General features: G+C 38.8%; 1 protein-coding gene across 7 annotated transcripts in view; it reads right to left on the bottom strand.

The window, feature by feature from the left end:
- The window catches only part of igsf9bb (immunoglobulin superfamily, member 9Bb), a 682739-nt gene that overhangs the window by 21479 nt on the left and 638940 nt on the right, over positions 1 to 22320 (bottom strand). For 3 of the 7 annotated variants that reach the window (XM_072593172.1, XM_072593171.1, XM_072593173.1), the window contains one exon: positions 5167 to 5288. In XM_072593172.1, coding sequence (XP_072449273.1) covers positions 5167 to 5288 — 122 coding nt within the window. Of the gene's footprint in view, positions 1 to 5166; positions 5289 to 10866; positions 10926 to 11596; positions 14232 to 21809; positions 21856 to 22320 lie in introns of those variants that run through there. The other 4 variants (XR_011963912.1, XR_011963911.1, XM_072593176.1 and 1 more) reach the window with 4 other exon arrangements.

A 22320-nucleotide genomic window follows, 5' to 3' on the forward strand; every position in this document is an offset into this window, starting at 1 on the left:
GGCAACTGATGTCAGAGGGAAAATTGTTACCATTGGGTACAAAGAGGAACCAAACATATCAGGAATAAGCATTCTTACAGGATGTTACATTTTTCAGAGTGGCTTAATGGCAGCCGACTAAGAAAATTCCCTTAGCAACATTGGCTCTTGTGGTTGATGAGTACAAAGCCAAGCAAAGTTCTTTGAATTGGCAGATATTTGTTGTTTTTATTGTATTTACATGTATTTATACTTGACTATGCAAATTCTAATTTGAGATTATATGTTCCAGTTAATTCTGGCAGCTCAATGATTTCAATAAAAAAAAGTTCTTAAAAGCCAATCTTCTTACTTTCCGACAACAATAAGTTTTACGCAACATTCCAACTGTTCCATTTCTTACCTTCCCAAAAATGATCTTATTCCGCTTTGAAATCTATTTTCGCATTTGTGGAATCATGCTCAGTGACTGTTTGAGATCAAAGGTTCTAAGAACTGTATGGCAAGAGCTTCTGACTTCAGTCAATGAAATTAGTGAGAGACGTTTCAACATTGTCACTTTAGGATGGGGAAAATGGCCATAGTTCATCTGATCATCAGTGTCCAAGGATGTTTTCTGGAAGTTTGTGCTGGGAGAATAAATTTACCAGCGTGATACTAGGGATCAGAAATTCCAGTTATGAGGAGAAACTTTGACTCCAGGAATTATTGCCATGACAGCGCAAGAATCCAAGAACAGATTTTGATAAAGTGACTAGGACAAATTATTTCCTTTGACTAGGGTGTCAGTAAAAGATGCATCATCAATTTAAAAACGACAACAGAGAATAACAAGTGATTCGATGGATTATTTTTACAACAGTTGTTAGAGCATGGAATCCTTTGCCACAGGGAATAACTGAGGCAGAACCAATTACATATTTTAAAGGAAGCATAGACAAACATTTGCTTCAGATGACTAAGGGGAAAAAACAGAGCTTTGGGATTAGTTTTGAATTTCTGTAGCAAAGTGCCGGGAAATGCACCTGTATTTATTTTAATTTTGTATAATGTAATAGGTGAGGATAGGTTTGTGATGACTCACACAGATAAATGACCTCTTGATGTTCACTGTCAAAGTTCATAGCTGTAAACAGTCAATTGGGTGAAGTATTGAAAGATTGCCATTGCTTGTGAAGCCAGACTTGAGCATGAGTTGCCATTTTTAGGAAAGTAGTTTGTCGGAGAGGACAACTAAAGGTAAGTACTGCCTCTGAGGAATATATTTTCTCACAGAATTAAATAAATAGAACTAAACAATCAAAATGAAGCCAACAGTTGGATGAAATGCTGAAAGCTGCATTGTGGAGGGAAGCAGTGACAAAGTAGATGAAAACATACAATTTATTTGACAATAACTTACACTTTCCTGACCACAGGATTCTACAAACAAATTGCATAAGGTGTAAAGAATTAAAATCGGGGCATACTTTCTGCATTACGATTTGAAAACTGAATTATTGTTTAATGTCAAACACTCTCAGTTTGCCAAAGTAGTGGTAAACCCATTGCATTTAAAATTTATGATTTGGAGGTGCCAGTGTTGTTATCTGGGGTGTACAAAGATAAAAATCACACAACATCAGGTTACAGTCCAACAGATTTGGTTGGAAGCACTAGCTTTTGGAGTGTCGCTCCTTCATCAGGTGGTTGTCACTGATGAAGGAACACAACCACCTGATGAAGGAGCAGCACTCCAAAAGCTAGCACGTCCAAATAAACCCTTTTAAAATTTAGGCCCATTTTAAGGGAATGCAGGGTTGTTTCTCAGTAAGTTCCCCAGAATTCTTCATGGCTCCCGATGTTACTACTGGTGGAAAATCTTTGGAATGCTAGGGAAAAGATGCCAAAGTTGTGGCATAAGAGCAGGGAACCCCCTTAAAATATTCCACTTGACCAGGTCTAGTCAACTGAGCATTCTGTTCAATCAATCCACGACAGAAAATATGCTGCAATGCGTTGGATTTTTGACATGTCAAAAAGTTCCTCTGGGAGTAGCCTGTCTGAACTGAGGGTATTACATGGGACTGAATTTCATAAATATTGCTAAGCAGGCAGAACTGTCGGATTACATAAAATAAGGTTACATATCAATTGACAGGTTGAATTATTTCATGCAAGCCTGATTTTTGACATTTGACATTTAGACTGGAATTCAGAGCTTGAGGCTTGTTTTATGAAGTACCTTGCATGTTTGACAGACCAGAATTATACGGCGAGCTGCTTATTCACCTATGTCAAATTAAAATCAGCTAACAAGTAGCCCTGCACATCTGTGAGTGGACGTGATCTAGAGCTCTGTTTTCTCAGTCACTAATTGTTAATAAAAGGGTACCTCAGCAAAGCAGCTGTTCTGAAAGTTTTCAAAGACCATATGTAGTACAACAAATCACCAGGGCATTTAATCTGGCCTTTCACTTGAGTACAATGACACTGAACCCTGAATCAGTGAGAGATAGCTTCCTACAAGGTTCTTACACTGTTAGACGTTAGTACTTTCAGGTATCATGTCAAGACCTGGCAGTGATGTTACCTGTGCATCCAAAACTGCTTCAGATAGACCCACAATTGACAATATAACTGCTGCTGGAGACTGAAAAATAATTGGCCTGTATGAAGCTAGATGTTGGAAAGTGCTCCTACTAAGGGTGAACACATTACTGTGGACATTTACTGGAAGTTTTCACAATTATTATTCACCCAATGCACATGCATGCAATGTATATTTACTTGTTTCCCCCCATTTTCAAGCATCTATTTCTGACTCATTATAGGCTGTTATACCCTTTACAAAAGCTAAGTGGGTAAGAAGGTCAAGAGCCATGTGGGAAGGATGACAACATGACAAGGCTGGTTAGTCTGTAGGATGGCAAATGTTTTCGGTGGTAGGTAGGTAAATTAGGTCAGTGAAGTGGAAAGGTAGGTGGGTCAGGGAGGGTGTTGTTTGCAGGACCAAGGATGCAGTTAGATAGTCAGAGTGGGTGGTTGGTTCAGTGTGGAGAGTTCATGGGTGATTGAGAGGACTGCTGGTCAATTGTACATATTTTTAATCAACCTGTTTAAGCATGTTATAAAACACTGCAGGTGGGGCTTGAACCTATGCCTTCTGACCCAAAGGTAGGGAGACTACCACCATGCCCTTAAGATCAGCTGCATTATAAACCAGAAGTTACACATGATTTTGATTTGTCTAATGTTTCACCCAAGTCATGGATGAACTAAGGTAAGTACATGGCATAGACAGACTGGCCCTTTCTTCATACAACTTAAATATGGTGGGAAATATGGGGCCTCCAACTCTGGAGGGACTTCTTGCTCATGCTTCAAGGTCATGCTTTCAAAGTGAGAGGTGGAAAGTTTAAGGGGGATACACGCGGCAAGTACTTCACACAGAAGGTGGTGGGCATTTGGAAAGTGTTGCTAGCACAGGTGGTAGAGGCAGGCATGGTAGATTCTTTTAAGATGCGTCTGGACAGATGCATGAGTAGGTGGGGAGCAGAGGGATACAGATGCTTAGGAATTGATTGACAGGTTTAGACAGTACATTTGGATTGGCTCAGGCTTGGAGGGCCGAAGGGCCTGTTCCTGGGCTGTAAACTTTCTTTGTTCTTTGTTCTTATCCCCACAAAGATGGTACAGCTCCTTCTTTCCTGTCTCTGCAAAAACCATGTTCTCAACCTCCTTGCCCCTCTCTAAGGTGGGCAAATGCTCCCCACCCAAACATTCTGACTTACCTCAATCTGGAATCCATCAGTCCTCCTTTGTGGATCTGCCTGTCGAACTGGTAGTGCCCACTACTGAACTCTGGTACTGTTGTGACTGCTGGATTGGCCAGAAACTCCAGAGGGTGGGACTTGCTCCCTGGTGAGGGATAGAAGTCCAACTCTCCAGAAGTTGAACCCATGTGCAGTTTACTCTAGCTGTGGTGTGAACTTCTTCCTAATCCATTGGCTCGCCAGTGATTTTTCTTCCAGGGTGATGAGCAGTCTGTCTCCATGTAATCTTTTGCTCTTAGAGATTGGAGACTTCTGGTGAGCCATGGGAAGAGGGGAAATTACTCAAATGAAGTTTAAACTTAGCAGGTAGTTCACATGAACTCAGCGCACTGTGATCCTATGATCATAGGTATGCTCTCCAAATATCTGGTGACTGCAAAATCTAGTTTGTCCCCATGACTCCACAGAAATAAATGACAAAGCTTTTATTATGAACTTTTCCTGAGCACATTCCAGTGTCCCCACATAAATCATTGGTTTAGGTGCTGAGTGCCAAGATCCACTGATATCAATGAACTCCAGCTGTTAACCAAGCTTCCACCTGTGTCTCATGAATGCATAAGATGGCGATATCAAGGACTGCATCAAGAATTCAGGAGATAGGACAATGGTGTGCAACATTTTCAGCATTCAGGCTTTCCCTACCTGTCTGGTGTTGGTGGACATTTACTTTCACTGTTCGAGAAGTATCAAATCCATTCAATTCGTACTAGATTTTATCAAGCTACGTAAGAGAGTTTGATGTACAGATTGGATAGAAATGTAAAGCTTTTCCATTCAACTTTGCTCACAAGTCATCCTATGACAGTGAACCAAATCCAAAACAATACTTTTTTTACTTAAAAGAAACTATTTTTCGAGATCATGCTTTTGAAAAGCCTTATTTCACAATGATCTTTCAACAGATCTTTACATCAGATGAAGGCAAGTCAGATCTACATAGAATCTATAAAACTGAATACAAATGCTATATTTTAGTTTTAAAAAATCTGAATTATAAAATCTTTCATAAATGCTGTCCTTGTACTTTAGGTGTGATAGTAGTTTAAACAATCAGAACTTGGGGTTGCTAATTTGAGATAATATATGCACAGCCCCAGTACATTTGCAAGACAATCTTCTGCCTTTTTTTTCAATTGCGATATTAACCTATTTAACAATAATTGTGCCAGTTGATTGGTCATGGTAGTGAATAAGAGAATGCTAAATGAATATGTTTTGTAATCTGTGCTGATCTAAATAAATAAAGCAAACCCCAGCCTATTTAAGGAAGTACTTGTTGGCAGGGTCTCCATGCATTACTCATTCATTCTCAGATCTTCTTCAAAGGTATTGAATGTTAAGCCCTATTTCTGCTCAGCATGTCACTCACTGTTTTTTTGTCGTGCCTTTGAAGTGAGCTGCAGTGCTTTCTTGGGCTTTCGCACTCGTGGGTATCTCAGTACTTCGAAACTCTCAGGTACAGCAGCCGCACCATGTGTATCTGGAGGCCTCCTGTGGGATCAAGAGAGAAGAGAATGGAGAAGAATTCAACTTCAACACTTGGGCAATCTCACTTAAAACTGTCTACAATCACTGATGATAACTTGATAAAGTAAAGTATTAACTCTTTGCAATGCTATAACTCCAGTATCTGAACTAAACCTCAACCAATTGGTTGGATAGACTGGGTCTAAGATATTCGATCAAGCAGAACCAATTTTAAAATGTATCCCACAATATCATGTTATGCAAACTTAACCAGGTTTTTAAAATACTTTTTGTCATTTCTCACTTTCTTCTCTCTTTACCTCCTTTGGCTAGGTTATTCAGCCTACCCAAAAGGAATGCATTGAATGATGCACCTCCCGATCTTGGGAAATGTCACTTGCTGATCAACTGTTTGATATTGCAGGACAGGGACTGTGATCTGGGCATCATTATTCCATTCTCATGGAAAAATGCTCGCTTTGTGATGGGTATTTCACCACCAAAAGAAAACAAAATTGCGATCTAGGAGTCACCATGTCAGGAACTGTAAGAGCAAACATGGAAAGTGACGACCAACTCACTGTGTCACCCTGTCTGAAGCTGGTTCTCTGTAAATAGAAAAGAACATTGGATAGAAAATCATTATGGCTCATTTTTAGACGCATGCATTGTTGAGGCCTCAGGCTCACCTGAGATTGAACCTCAGCCATGTTTGTTTAATTTGGTTGAGCTGCCAGCATTTGTTGTGTCTCCACATTCAGCATGGCTTTGAAGGCAAGTCCTAAATTAAGGGGAGCATGCTAGCGATAAAGAGGGAAGGGAAACCACAGATCATGTGCAACTCAAATGTGACAGACCTCCTGTGTTCATCAGCAACCAATTCCTGCCTAATGACTGAAAACAGGCAATAGGTGCTTTACATATATAATTTATGGATTTTAGGCACTTCAAGCAGATGCTGTAAAGGGTCGCATGTCTTTGATTTGAAGGCACTGGTTCCTGAGATTGGATCTGGCCGCACAGTTTTGCTCCCAACAAAGTGTGCCGTAGTGTCCAATTTTTTAATCTTTTTTGTATTCTGGAAATTCTTTGTATGATGCATATAAAAGCAATTGAAACAGAATCTGAGAAGACACTGGTGATTGTGCGCTATAAATCAACTCAGAGTCTCCTTTGAGACTCAATTCCTCAGTTGTCTATTTTCTTTTAATATTTGTTTGCCTTTTCTGTTTTAAAACTATTCCTTTGCCATAAACCACATTCTCAAATGAAGGCCGTTTGATGTCTGGCTGCTTTTCTTCTGCCTTTATTGTTCTTGAGTTAGGTGTGAGGAATCCTAGGGCTTTTCTTAAACTTTGTCTTGCCTTTCCTCTTGCTGAGGCCAGGTAGCAAACATTGGTGTAAGCCCAAATTCTACAACTCAATGGACACAAGAGGTCACAAACTGGGTAAATATATTTTAAGTAATTAGCAGTGGAGAAAGCAGGGGAAATTGATCAAGCTAATTAAGTTCTCGTAGTTTCAGTCTTGAGAAGTACGCGAGCAAGTCAACGTTAAGACTATAAATGAAATGTTGGGCACAATGGCATTACTGGAAGCAGTAAGTCGATAAGTGAGTCTACTTCAGAGGGTTTGGAACGGAAGATAATATACAATGCTGGGAGATCCAACATTACCATCAAATCGGATTCTATATTTTCTGAAAGTATTTCCTCTACTTTATTATACTCATTAACTTGAGAAAGGTGTCAGTTTCTAGGGTAACACTGCAGCCAGTTAGCGTTCATCAGTTAAACATAGATTAAAGCAATAGGTAGGCTGCAACATTCCATTTGTATTAGCTTATTGCATATCTGCCATTAATTCTATGATTGTAAATGATGCTGACACCAAAAGTTAAACTTTCAAAAACTAATGTGGTTTTGCGCCCACAGCAGTCACAGTTGTGAGTTCATCTATAAAACTAATGTGTGTTAAAACATTATTTCATTTACTCAATAAGGTGCTCATATGATGACTCATAGCATACTGTTTCCTCACAACACATAACATCATTTTGGATTTCTAACATTCCTCAGCATTCTCTGCTTCTACCTATCCACAATGTTTTTGATTCAAATTCAAATATAATTGACATTTTGCACCTTTGTGGTCATCTGTATCATACCCCATGAAACAGTTGCTTGGCTCTCCACTCTCCTTCACACATTGACTTTGCTATATAGCTCTTCCCCTTCTTCTGTCCATAACTTTTTTTTTAGATTAGTGTGGAAACAGGTCCTTCGGCCCAACAAGTCCACACCAATCATCTGAAGAGCAACCCACCCAGACCCATTCCCCTACATTTACCCCTTCACCTAACACTACAGGCAATTTAGCATGGCCAATTCACCTAACCTGCACATTTTTGGACCATGGGAGGAAACTGGAGCACCCGGAGGAAACCCATGCAGACACGGGGAGAATGTGCAAACTCCACACAGATGGTTGCCCGAGGCAGGAATTGAACCTGGGTCACTGGCGCTGTGAGGCAGCAGTGCTAACCACTGTGCCACCGTGCCACCCCAAACGTGGTGCATTTATCCCTAAACCATTTCGCTCTACTTGACCTGAATGTTAGGCCAGGTCTTGACTCAATCTGTTACACTATGGGTGATTAACTGGTGACTTTGTTAAATATTTTTCTTTATGTTTTCTGCTCAACCACAGTGTTACTGTAAAAAGAAATCTGCATTTATAATTCATGCTATGGTGCAAAAGTACTGAAGGTAGGATCAAAATCAAACAATTGTGTGATATCGTGGAGTACCAAAGTGTGAGTTCCTTCTCAAGACCCTCAACACTGTTGCATTGAATTGCAAGGAGTCACCGCACTGTTACAATTGATCCATTGCAATGCTGCAGATAAGCGTCCTCCCATCTGGCTACATATAACCCTATCAGGATGATCTTGTTTCTTTCTCTATTATGCATTTTTCTAGTTCCTCTTTTAATGGTATGTGCGTGTGTGAGTCACGTGAAGTACTCCATATTCAAAACACTCTCTGAACGAAAATGTGTCTTCTGAATTTCCTCTTGGATTTATTTCTGACTATCATACATTTATTGCAGATAACTGATTGTAGGGAACATTATTACCAGCCAGTAGTTCTAGTAACATACAGACCTCTGCCCCCAGTGCCACCTCCACAGTGTTGTGTTCCTACCCTCATATAGTGTGAGAGTAGTGAGCCATCGAATAAATGTCCTAATTGTGATGTAAACTGTTGGAATTATCTATTTAATTTTTAATGATTTTTTGGATGAATTTGGGTCTTGTCTTTGACTTAGTGACTGATGGGCTTTTCTTCAGTGTGTCTGAAGTCAATAGCTAAATTGTAAGTTTTTCTGTGACCACAATGATTTATTTTAAGAACAATTTTGAACCTGGCTGTAAGTTTGTTTTATTTTATTATCTGCCTCAAAGGTTAGTCACAGCACTTCGGAATCTGACATTGTATAAGCTTAAGTGGAAAGCTTATAGCTTAGAATCATTTCATTGCACTTTTAACTTGGATCGTGTTTTAGTCCCATAAGACCTTGGAACAGGATGGCTGAACACAGCAGAGCTCCCAAAAATGGAATAACAGATTTACCAAATTAGATTACCTTGGTCAAAGTTAGTTTTGGGCAGACTGGGACTGTTGGGATAAAAACCTGCAAGTGGTTATTTAAAGTGAGTGCATTGAAACTCAGACGTATAGCAGCTCCAGAAAGAAGCTATCACAGCTCCAGTCTAAAAGTTGCAGTTCCAAGTGACTTAAACTTACCAATAGATGTTAGATACAGGGATCCTGGTGTTAGAATTATAGGAGAGCTGTTCTTGGATATTGAAGTAGGAGGGGTGTTTTGAGAAGTGTACCAGGAGTGGTACTTTGAGTACTAAACCAAAGCTGCTTTTCAATTTATAAAGGAACGTGTTGGGATTAACACTATTGTGTGTTTAAAACATTTGGATTTGGATTACAAGTAGATAGTTTGGATTATTCAATGTTATCGTTATTTCTTTTGTAATAACTTTTGTTTTTATTGTTAAAGCAAACTCTGCAGCATTGTATGCTTACATTTCAGTGAGAGAACATCGCTAAAATGAAAAGAAATACAATGATGATCTATCAAGCCAAGTTCCTATCTGAGATCTGACTTGACCAGTAATAAAGTCAGCTAGGTTCATAGCAAGGCAGCTTGCTGGATTGAAACCTTAATAGCAGGAAGCTGCAAGATAAACTTGTCATGAGGGCATTGGTTCTCAATCATGAAGGATAGGGTGGTGGTGATCTACTTAAGTCATCTGTCCATAAATTCCTTCTCAAACAGGGACAACATCTGAAGCAAGTGGGCACTTTGTGTGTTCCCTTTCATATTGCAAATCAGACTCAGTACAATGGTAAAGCTACCAATTACACCATGCATTTGTTATCCCCTATTAAAAACAAGCAAAGATTTTGACACTCAACCCTGAAATAAAAGTCAGAGATTACCTCACCGTAATATCTCAGTTTCTCTTAGTGACTGGCCTCAGAATAGTGTTAGGAATGCAGATTACTCTGTATGAAGTTGTGTAATGTAAATAGACTCAATAAGTACTACAAAGTGCAAACTGACTTTCAGAAAATGGCCAATTCTTAAACAAAGCCTGTTTTGTGTTAATGGAACCAAATATTTTCTTTAAATTTATAGTTTGTAATGTTTTGTATTAGATATGGAATATGAAGTTAATAGCAAAAAATATTGCATGGAGTGTAATTGACCCAGGGTTATCGTTTCTGATGAATTTTACCCATTGTTTCTAATCATTCCAGCAGCACTGACACTGGCTTCAGAACATGGAAGTGTGGATTACCATAAAGAAAATCTTAGTCTTTTTCTTAGTCAGAGGGTCAGCTGAAATAGAAATAGAATTCTTGAGAATGTTTATTTCATTGCAAGGGTATACTTGCTTCAAATACATTCTTAGCTAGAAGGCCCAACAGTCTACTGATTGAGATGCTAAAAGAAATGTGGATGACCTCATTGGAAACATTGGTTCTTCAAAAGGAAGAACTAGGAAAGGTGTAATATACACTGTTGCAATATTAAATTTAGTTATACATACATCTTAGAAACTGATGAGAAATTGAGAACTGTGAATGGATCTTTTCGGTTTTTTTACAATATGATATTTGTATTGGAACACCATACACACTTCTAAGTTTAATTCAAAATTTATGATACAACTTCCTGTTGCTTTTGTCACATCAATATGACAAGTGACAGTTCATTAGGGAACACCATTTAGCCTATACAGATGTCTATATCAATTATCAAGGATCTTCAGGCTCAGACACTGATCTACCAACAAACTTGTGATTGAGTGTTTGGATGTGGGTGTTCTGTAACAATATTTGGCATCAGGTAATTAAATGATTTACTTTTGGAGTGTGGTTGGTAGTGTGGGGGGAGCGCAGAGATGGCAAATGAGGTTTGGGTATCTCTGAAATGTTTTTTTATAGGTAGGGTGTCATACTAGACAATTGTGAACACCTCATCTAGTGGGTAGTTAGAGAGTAACATGGCCAGATACCTGGATGCAGTTTGCTAGCCCTGCCTCTCAGCAGGCAATGCTGAGTGCTGTGGAAGGACCTAAAGAGGAGGAAAAAAATATTGTGAAGCAATAAATGGCAAGTGAATGGAGATCATTTACAACACACAGTTTGTGAAACATCACCTTGGCTGACTGAAAGACATAAAGCTCAAGATGAATTTCTCCTAACAGGCACACAGTGTGTGAAGGTGTGCCCTGTGATGGCAGCTTGACTAATTTATTAAAAACAATATCTGAGGACATAATCCAGGATGGCCTTGGACCTCAAGGCTGAAGCACAAACAGACCGCACAGTCCTAAATGTGGCCCAGAAATGAGGGTCACTTAAATTTCTCTCCCATATTCTTGACAGCTACTTTTGAACTTTTGTTCAAAGGTGCACAGATTAAGAAATTTATGGGACAATTTGACTGTGGGAATCATACATTCATTGCTGACACAAATGTTGGGCCAATGTCAGAGCTAAACCGAATCTGCATTACTTTACTTAAATCCTTGCATTGAAAGTGAACCTCCTATTAATGGCCTTAAAATGAACAAGTTATACATTTTGAATAAATATCTCCAATCCCCAATCCCCTGTCATGGTAATCAATGATGATTATGACATTATTATTTAAATTAAATATGAGGAAAACATAAATAAGATAATTAAAAATGACTTATTCATTATTTTAATATGAGAAACCTCAGCTTGTAAAACACCATTTTTACAGCAGCATCTTTATCAATGTCTCATAATTACTGGAAAAAAAAGACAGATTTTATCGCAGCTTTGCATTTATACTCATCAAGTTAAATTACAAGAAATATCAGTTTAAAACTGAAACAACATTTTAATTAATTGTTAAGTAACATTTTAACAAAATTTTACATTTTAATTTGTTTAAGTACCAAAGACTGACAGCTCACATCAAACAGCATATAAGGTTTGGCTGTTTACAACAGGTAAGGTACTGGCCTGTGACTACAACATGCAAAACATAGTGTCCAATATTAGGTATGATTCTGTGATTGAAAAACATTTGCTAAATAATCTTGAGTGTGCTAAAAATGATACTTAAATCTATTTAAGATTGTCAGTTGGGCTCGCAGCATGGTGCACTTATCTGTACTAGAGGCTATACACAAGATATATATTTACTAATAAATAAGACCCTGTTTGTTGCAGTCTGGAAAAGAACGTGTACACAATACACTTGTTTCAACTCAACATGTGATAGTTATTCTCTGGTTCATTTTTACCAATCAGAATGAACCTGCCTGGATCCGATTTAAACAAGGTTTGATAGTTAACTGTCACACATTAGCTAATTGGTGCATTCTCTATCGTAACACCTCTGGTGAATTAGATTAATTACTTACAGTGTGGAAACAGGCCCTTCGGCCCAACAAGTCCACACCGACCCTCCGAAAAGCAATCCACCCAGACCCATTCCCCTACATTTACCCCTTCACCTAACACGACGGGCAATTTAGCATAGCCAATTCACCTAATTGCACATTTTTGGACTGTGGGAGGAAAACGGAGCACCCAGAGGAAACCCATGCAGAAACGGGGAGAACGTGCAAACTCCACACAGACAGTTGCCTGAGGTGGGAATTGAACCCAGGTCTCTGGTGCTGTGAGGCAGCAGTGCTAGCTACTGTGCCACCGTGCCACCCACCTCTACTACATTCCACTTGTCAATCAATCAGTAATCTCTTCTTAGTAGAAAATACTTTTTCCTTTTACCTTATTATTTCTTGTAAATTGTCCTGATGAGTGCAAGATGAAAAGCCTTGACAATATTTGTCTGTTTTTCAACAATATTCAAGGTCTGAACTACTCAAAATTATACTAACACATAATTTTCTACTCCACCCTCAATATAGTAGCATCATAGTACCAGAAACTCAATATATTATTGTCGCATAATTATAACATTCTGAAAGCAAATTGTATGCGACGTCAATAAGTACATACAAATCAATAAGATCCCAAATTTGGTCCATGGTTTACACGAGTTGTATCTCACTTGCTGTGGTGACAGAAATTCTACAATTAGCCTTAGTGCCACTGGATTATGGAAGAAAATAATTAACCCCTGATTACAGAGCAATGACTTCTCAAAACATATGGGTGTATACATGACAGATGAGGATAGGATCAGGTATATCTGTGATCCTCCCTCTCTACAGTCAGGTTTAATTAGAAGGGTAACCACTTAAACCAGACTGTAAACAGAAACCAACTGCACTAAACTATCATGTTCAGGATATGCAGTGCACATTGATGTTAAAATAAATGTAAACCTTGTTGTTCTATTTGCTGTAAATCTGGATTTTTGGGAATAATTTTCATCTAACTCACTTGTTGGATAAGCCAATGGGATCATTTGGAATATTTGCTTTGTACATCACCTAATAATTGGACTCCATTTCTAAACAAACACTAAAACAAGATAGAATGGGCTCTACTCAGTGTTATATCCAAAACTGCTTCTTTCCTGACAGGTGAATTGGTTTTAAAATTGCCATGACATTGTTCAGTCCAATATTTGCTTCATCCCAGGTGCTATGTTTTTTTTTATCAACCTGATAATCTAAACAAGGTTGGTAATGTCAGTGCCCAGAGTAAAGCAATTCAGTGCAACACGTTTGGTGTTAAATTGCCATATTATCAATCTCCAGTGGCAATTCCCCATTGCTGTACACATTATTTAAGGAAGGTCAATGAAGTACAATACCCTTAGACAACATTTATCATGGATATCACTTTGCAAATTGAACTTGGTGTTTGCATATGACTTAATACTGGTCAGTATCTCAGTTGCATCTTTTTTAAAAACATTGAGGAGGTTTTCCTCAAGTAGAATATAAAACTACTTAATATCTAAATGTATAAAACTAAATATCTTGAAATACTGATCTGGTAATAGTAAATACAATAATTAATGGGTAAAGAATTTAGCTACTTTGTGAAACATTGCAGCTGTATGCATATTCAAATTGTTTATGAATACGTATATGAACCACAGAGTTCTTCCAAAACGCATCCATGTTACCTTTTTTTCTTCACAGCACACTGAACTAAAATGTACATTTTGTACAAAATTATTTACAGGATTTTTTTGCAAGTATGCACTCAATAGTTAAAAGACACATGAAAACTCTCATTCAATACAACTCTTTTGAAATGGTGTGATGAACTTTCATCCAGTAAAATGTGATTTCTTGCTTAATGAACACATATACAGGATGTAGGTGTAGGGAGAAAGCCCATTGCAGTTTTCATCCACAGGACCTTGTTTTGAATCTGATCAAGGTTAATGAGTTGAAAGACACTTCCCTGTAATGAAAGCCTGAAATATGAACATAAACATACTGAGATGAAAACCTGTGCATAATCCCACTAAATAGTAGAAATCTCTGTCAGTGACTATTATTTTGTTGCTTTATTGTGGGATGCATCTGTGAAAGGGCATTTCAGTGATCTCAATTATACACTTACAGTGATACAAAGACATTTAAAAAATAACTTTGTTCCTGTAGCCTGTCCTTTTGATTTGAGGTGAAGGCAAGGAAGAGGTAGTTCTGCTTTGCTCCTGATCTGTGCAATTCCTAGTTTGGGTCATTTAATGCTTCCATTGGCTGCAAGAATTGAAAAAGAATTTCATTTCTTGAAACCAAACTATCACTTTGCTGAACAGACCAAACCATCAAATATGCCAATTAAGCTTCTTTAGTTACTTCTCCCAGTTCTCTTGTCATTATACCTGAATGTATTTGCAATTATTCTTTTTTAGGTATTGCATTTGCTGATTCAAGTAAAACTGTAATGACAGAATTACGATCGCATTAAGACTCTTGGTTCACCAACTGGCTAAATATTATGAGAACGTGAGGACTGCAGATGTTGGAGATCAGAGTCAAAACGTGTGGCGCTAGAAAAGCACAGCCGGTCAAGTAGCATCCGGGGAGCAGGAGAGTCAACGTTTCGGCCATAAGCTCTTCGTCAGGAATGTCATGAAGAGCTTATGCTTGAAACATTGACTCTCCTGCTCCTCGGATGCTGTCTGACCGGTTGTGCTTTTCTAGCACTACACATTTGGCTAAATATTACATCAAAGGAAATGCTTGCCTTGATGCATGTCACTATTTTTAAAAGAAGATAAGTGTTATTTTCAGTTTCATGCCTTGTAACTAATGAGAGCTACTCAAAGGATTTAAAGAGGCAAACTCTAACTCCAATGTCTCTTAATGCTCTTCTTATGGGAGTGGTTTTTAAGCTTGGGCACTGAGGAATTTTGAAGAAAAGTGTTAGTTCAGCAGCCTAACCTACTTCAGTAATCTTTCCAGTGGCAGCTCACCAACAGCAGTGGTCATCCATCTGACAATGGTAGGTACATCGTCTTTGCACTGAAGTGCCCGCTGGGCTGAGTGGGCATGCCATCCAGGAAACCTGGACCTTTCACTGGCAGCACAACCTGGAGCTGTAGGCCTCAATGGGGTACACACTCTTGGTTGTCCCATAGACTCTAACCTCTTCAGAGGCTGCATCACATTTCCTCTATGAGGTTGACAGAGCCCACCTGGGGCTTCCATTATTTCCACCACCCTCCATGGGATAATGGACCTGGAGATGGCCTCATGATTGGCTATGACTGAGAAGATCTTAAAATAAGGCTCTCTTATAATCAGAATGGAGTCTTGAAGTGATCCTGGCTCATAATTAAATTCTAAGAGTACACAGTTCTGCACCCTCTTTGCCAACGTTTATTCTGCAGTGCTCTGCTAGTAGTAGAATTGGCCAGAATGTCTACTTTTATTATCATTACTCAGGGTCACTTCATTGTCACAAAGTGATGGCAGATAAAACAATGGGCGTCCATGGACCTGCAAAGAGAGGTTTAAAAAGATGAGATGATTGACTGAAAATTGCTACTTCATGCTTCATATGAACTTCTCAATGAATCTTTTGACTGTTGGACCATTTTTCCTGACTATATCTAAAAGTTATTAATGTTACAACACTGTTAATTGCTGGAACACTCTCAAACGAAGCCAACATTCTTTTTACTTGCTTGTATGCACTCATCAAAATGAGGGACATAATGCTGGAGGAAAAAAAAATCATTTTCCACATTAACAGTAATTGAATCATAAGTGAATACAGGGATCCTCCTATGGCGATTGCTTATGTAGCTAAACCTCAGGATTATGCCTCCAATTTCATGTACAGGATACGTTCACAATCTGCTTTTTAAATTATCTAACATGACTGCAAATTTTAAATTCTCATGCAAACCCCATGAATTCTCACTCAAACTGTTTACCGTAGCCTGCTCCACCAAATTTCAAGGCAGCCCAAACTGGTCCAGTGTTTAACTTGGTGAGCACAAGAATTTTTTTATATTCATTTGTAGAATGTGGGCATTACTGGCTGGCTTGCATTTATTGCCTATCCATACTTGCCCTTGGGAAGGTGATGGTTAGCTGCCTTCTTGAACTGTTGCAGTCCATGTGCTGTGGGTTGACCAACAATGCCATTAGGGAGAGTATTCCAGGATTTTGACCCAGTGACAGTGAAGGAGCAGCAATATATTTCCAAGTTGGGACAGTGAGTGGCTTGGAGGGGAACTTGAAGATGATGGTGTTCCCATATATCTGCTGCCTTTCTCCTTCTAGATGGAAGTGGTTGTGGGTTTGGCAGGTGCTGCTTAAGGATCTTTGGTGAATGTCTGCAGTGTATGTTGTCAATAGTACACACTACTAGTACTGGCTGCCAATGGTGGAGGGAGTGGATGTTTGTAGATATGGTGCCAATCAAATGAGCTGCTTTATCTTGGATAGTGGGAGAAAGTAAGGACTGCAGATGCTGGCGATCAGAGTCAAAAAGTGTGGCACTGGAAAAGCACAGCAGGTCAGGCAGCATCTGCGGAGCAGCAGAATCGATGTTTCGAGCATAAGCCCTTCATCAGCAATGTGTCAAGCTTTCTTGAGTGTTGTTGGAGCTGCCCCCTTCAAGGCAAGTGGGGAATATTTCATGACACACCTGACTTCTATCTTGTAGATGATGGGCAGGCTTTGGGAAGTCAGGAGGTGAATTACTCCATTGTAACTCCAATGCAACTTGTTCAAGCACACTATCAAACAAAAAGGTTTATATCAAATTACAAATAACTATGTTGCTTGTAAAAATGAAACCACTCTACTACATTCGTAGTGATGCATTGTAGCAGTATCAGTGTCCCAGAACAAGGGTCCCAATCCCATTTTTTAATTGGGAAAGTGATCTTAATTCTCAAAAACTACTACAGATCTCATGACTTCTTAAAACATAAATTTCAGACTAGTGAATTTGCTATTATGGGGAAATGAGTCTGGGTGGGTTTTTCTTTGGAGGGTCAGTGTGGACTTGTTGAGCCAACTGGCCTGCTTCCACACTGTAGGGAATCTAATCTAAAGAATGTAAGTCATTGTTTTCAAACAGAAGACATGTAGCATATATTTTACTGCTATGGCGGCTATTGTATAGCCATTCAAGGGCCATAAGGCTGGTAATGGGGCGGTACGGTGGCTCAGTGGTTAGCATTGCTGCCTCACAGCACCAGGGACCCGGGTTAGATTCCAGCCTTGGGCGACTGTCTGTGTGGAGTTTGCACATTCACCGTGTGTCTGTGTGGGTTTCCTCCAGGTGCTCCGGTTTCATCCCACAGTCCAAAGATGTGTGGGTCAGATGAATGGGCCATGCTAAATTGCCCATAGTGTTAGGTACATTAGTCAGGGGGGAATTGGGTCTGTGTGGGTTACTCTTCGGAGGGTTGGTGTGGACTGGTTGGGCCGAAGGTCCTGTTTCCACACTGTAGGGAATCTAATCTAAGTAGAGGCTGAATGGACAGAGCAGATAGCCCAATGTGCTGAATCTTTTAATACTTCGATGCAAGAATCTACATTTAGGACAACAACATATAACATCTGACGGACAAAATGATCACCATATACAATAATTAAAGCATAGCTCATGGTGAGTCAGAAGCAGTGCTGTTTCTGGTCTTAGCTCCTCATATCATAAAAAATGTTGAGGTTAACAGCACAGCTAATGCTATTCGTTGATAATTTAGCTAACGATGAGTAGAAAAATCAGGTTTCTCTGCTAATAAAAGGCAAATGATACCTCTTGAAGGTGAGCTGGATTGTGGCCAAAGGCATTTAATTCAACTGGCCGAGATGGCAGTTGGAGGAGAGGCAGGAAGACGCCATAGACTTTGGGCTTCAGTGAAAATGTTGACAACTGTGTTAGCAGAGGAATTGTGCAAGAAGGGTGTCATTTGCTTCCTAAAGGTTACAATAATTCTTAAGTGAAAAATGGACAGAGTTGGCAGTGTGCCAGTACTAGGTGCTTATCCCTGTAGGTTTAATTGTAATTGAGAAAAAAACTGCAATGACTTAACAAAAGTTGCTAATGTAACATTCCTATCTCATAACTCTCACTGTTCTCTGCTTAATCATGTACTAGCTGCTCTGGTATCAGTTGATTGCCCAGCCCTGTTCTTCAATCACTGCAGAACACTTTCTGATCAGAATGCCACAACTTTTCATTCTCCTATCACTTGCTTCAACTTCTTTGATATCCTTCACAAACCAACATTACTATTCCATCATGATGCACATGTTCTTAAGGTTAGGGCATGCTTGGGATACATGCATTCTTTTAGCACTAATCTCTGCTTATTCTTGATGCTACATGTTGACCTGTCTTTCTCAATTCTAGATGCAGCACCTGGAAGAAGGCAGTATTTATGAAGTCACAATGCCAGTTGGCTTCACTATATCAAATGGTAGCACAGAGGGTGGTACACCCTATAGTTTAGAGGTCAGACTAGATAGGATTTTACAAGGATACTTAGCCAGTACAAATGCACGCTTATGGGAAGAGAGATAAGGTGGCTTAGGAACCCCAGCCTGAGTGAAGTTAAACTAACGCCTTAGCCATTCTGCAGACAAAAGGAATGATGAAACTTAGTGTGCAGTCAGAAGATAGCTATAAATTAAGGACTACTGAGTGGAATTGACTTCACGGGATAGGCTTAGGACCCTGATTTCCAAAACCGAAGGGCCTAGCACCTATTATAGGTGCGTACTTTGAATATTCAGCACGCATCCACTTTCAAAATTGAATCCATCCCAATTGCTAATGTAAATGGGATGAAAGTGTATAATGATCAAGTCTGTTGACTGAATATGGAAAATAATTTCAATTTGCTTGTGATGCCACATAATCAAGATGCTCCTTGACATTCACTACTCAGCTTATATGAAGAAAGACCACTGGATTGTGTTCATCAGCTGTCAAATGTACCCCACCATGAAGTAAATGCTCGCAAAAGATAGGGAAGAAACATAATTATAAAATTACTAAAAAAATTATTTGTTTGAAAGAGGTATGTCAATCATATAACAACAGTTTTACTGATAATGTGATCCGTCATGTCAATCACACTATTCTATTTTAAAACTGTAAGTTAAGAAAAATAATAAACCTTAGATTGCTTGTGTAACATTTATTTTGATGCCCAACTTGGTGTGAACATTCTTTTTGTCAGGGAATTGTGAGTACAAATGGAAAGTCAAATCTACAGATGTGTAAGGAAGCTAAAGGTTCATCATGACAGGGAATGCTGGATACAAACCAACCAGAACTCATTGATATTGCCCAAAATAAAAACGTAAATTTGCTTACAGTGTTAACCTTTGTTTTTTAAATAACGTTCAGACACAGTTACTATTCTGTATCAAACTCCTACAGTAAAGATTAAAATTGAATAGATAAAATTCACTGGACATAAAGTATACAGCTATTAATAATCACACATGTGCAGTTTTTGTGTTAAACAACCTCCCTTGCTATAAACAAGTCACTGTCACTGTAGGAAGTAAATTTTAAGGGACACTTTACAACACATTTCTGCAAGGCATTTACAGCATTATTTTGACTCCTTGAATGACTACCAGAGAAGGAAGCATTCATTTGTTTGGCCTTGATTCAAATCTCATCACTGAGGTGAAATAACAGTGTTCCAATAATCCGTGCTGTCCAGTCCCTTTAATATTTATTTCATTACATCATGTGGAAAACTTGTTAGTTAGTCTGAAGGATAGATTGGTCATGCTTTCATAGGAGTGTCCCGTCTTTCGGCAGGATTGAAAAATGGCTCTCACACAAGATGGAATAGAAAGGTAACATCATATACTGTGATGTGGATTGGATTGCCAAATTTGTTTGAGTAATGATTTTAGGTGCCATTTTATTTGCTTATTTGAAATCTATGCTGCTTCCATAAGGTACAGTTCATTATTTTTATGACTTAGAAAGACAAAACCTCTTTACTTTCAGCAGACCCATCAATCACAGACAGCTTATTCAGTTTATGCAATGTCACCTCATCAGTTCAAAATAATTTCACTGAATTTCTTTGACAGTTCCTAACAAATTGCTGCAATGTGAAATTAATGACAGTTAGTAAATGATTACACTGCATCTAAGAACATAAATATTTATCTACAATGGGCTTCACCATGCTGACAGAAGGGGGAGAAATGGCAGGATTAGGGGGAAATGCTTAGGAACAATCACATTGAGCAACTCAGAAGACAAATGCAACAATGTTAAACTAGCGGAAGCATGCATTGCCTGAGCAGATGTGACTTTAAAGGGGAATACTTGAATTTTCAACAACGCAAAAGATTTGAGTGATTTTTGTTTCCTCTCTAGAAGTAACCATAAAGATGACAGTTCAAGTGGATCAAAAGTGAGGTATGTCATGAAAAATAGAGGCACTTTGAAACAACAATATAAATAGAGGACAACACATTGTTATCATCGGAAACATTTCTGGTCAGAATGAAAAAAAAAGTAAAGAGCTTTCCCAACATGTGCTTGGCACATGATTGGTGCAGATACAGTCCTGAGAAATACCACCAATCTGTGCCATCAGGAATTTAAGACTGATTTGTTCAAAAGTCATATCTGAAATGCAGCATGGCTTACAATGTGCAATTTATACTTGGTGGAAATCCCCATTTTAAAGTATTTGCATCTTCATGATGACATATTCACTAAAAATCTGTCACTTTGAACATCAGAATAAAGAGTTATCTTAAACACATTATATTGTAGCATGTAAATGGCAGCATGATTTTAAAAAAGGATCTGATTGGGAAAATATTTTCATTTTCCTTGGTAACTGACTGTTGGTAGATTTTGCATTGTTTTCTTGAAAATATTACTGGCTTTCCAAATGTCATTCATGGTAAAATTTCATTGCCAACATTTGCTTACAGTTTTATCCTGTCCACTGAACATTGTAGTACTCAAGCAGAAAAGAGCCACCATGGCTCTTTTTACTCAAATAGTAAAGGTAGAAAAGACCCCAAAACAATGGTCACGGACATTTATTTTCTGCCTGGTTGGTTCTGGCATTCCAATCTGCTAAAAAACGAACTATAATGGCTTTTATTTGATGTTACCTAGGTCTCAGAAGGAAGGCTTTCTTCTTTTAATGAAATACCTTATCACCAGAAAAGGTGAAATGGTTAAACATGGAAGGGGAAAATAAAACAAGAAAGAACATTAACCAATTTGATGCCCACTTTGAACAGAGGAGCCTGTAGCAACATTGTTGGGCCTGTGAGGAAGCTCATGATGTGAATTCTAAGCCCACTTGTCTGGATGCTGAATAAGGCAGAGAATTTAACAGTTGTAATGAAGGAAAAATCAGACAGAAACAAAGAAAATGACATAAAATTGAATGTAAAAGTGGAAAGCAATGGCAGGCAAAGAACGTTCCAAGTATTGTATTCCCCTTTAAAGGAAAAATGAGTTTAAAAGCCCCACCTGCTGCCCCCCCCCACCTTTCAGACATGGATTCAACCCTTACCTATTGAGGTGTTGAGGACCTGGTCACAACAACACTGCCGTGATAGCTGAGATTAATCAAAAACAAAGCAGTTAAGACTCTGAATGATCCATTTAATTTGAAGAATATTCATTAAACGAATGAAGACATTCAGATACAAGAGCAGGATGCTCAATAATGCCAGTGGGTTCTGTGTACACTGCACCTGACATCAATGAGAATGGAACAGGATCTTAAACAAAACAAAAAGACACTTTCACGTCATTTTTAAGAAAACAATACGGAGTTTCCAAGCACAATGACAAGACATGATAATTTTACCTGCAACTCACTTGAAAAAGAGTTCACAGAGAGAAGAGAAAAATGGAACACTTAAGCAGTGATTGAGAATTTCAGGCAGCCTTGGGTTAGAACGTTTCAAGATTGATTAATGTCAACCTTCAAACTCATATTATCACACCCTGATCGATTGTATCCGGTTGAATGGAGACCTGAGCTACGAGCCCTCGAGTTCATATTGTGGCAGAGGACC

This window comes from Chiloscyllium punctatum, chromosome 23, assembly GCF_047496795.1.
Source record: "Chiloscyllium punctatum isolate Juve2018m chromosome 23, sChiPun1.3, whole genome shotgun sequence".
In the NCBI taxonomy this organism is placed as follows: Eukaryota; Metazoa; Chordata; class Chondrichthyes; order Orectolobiformes; family Hemiscylliidae; genus Chiloscyllium; species Chiloscyllium punctatum.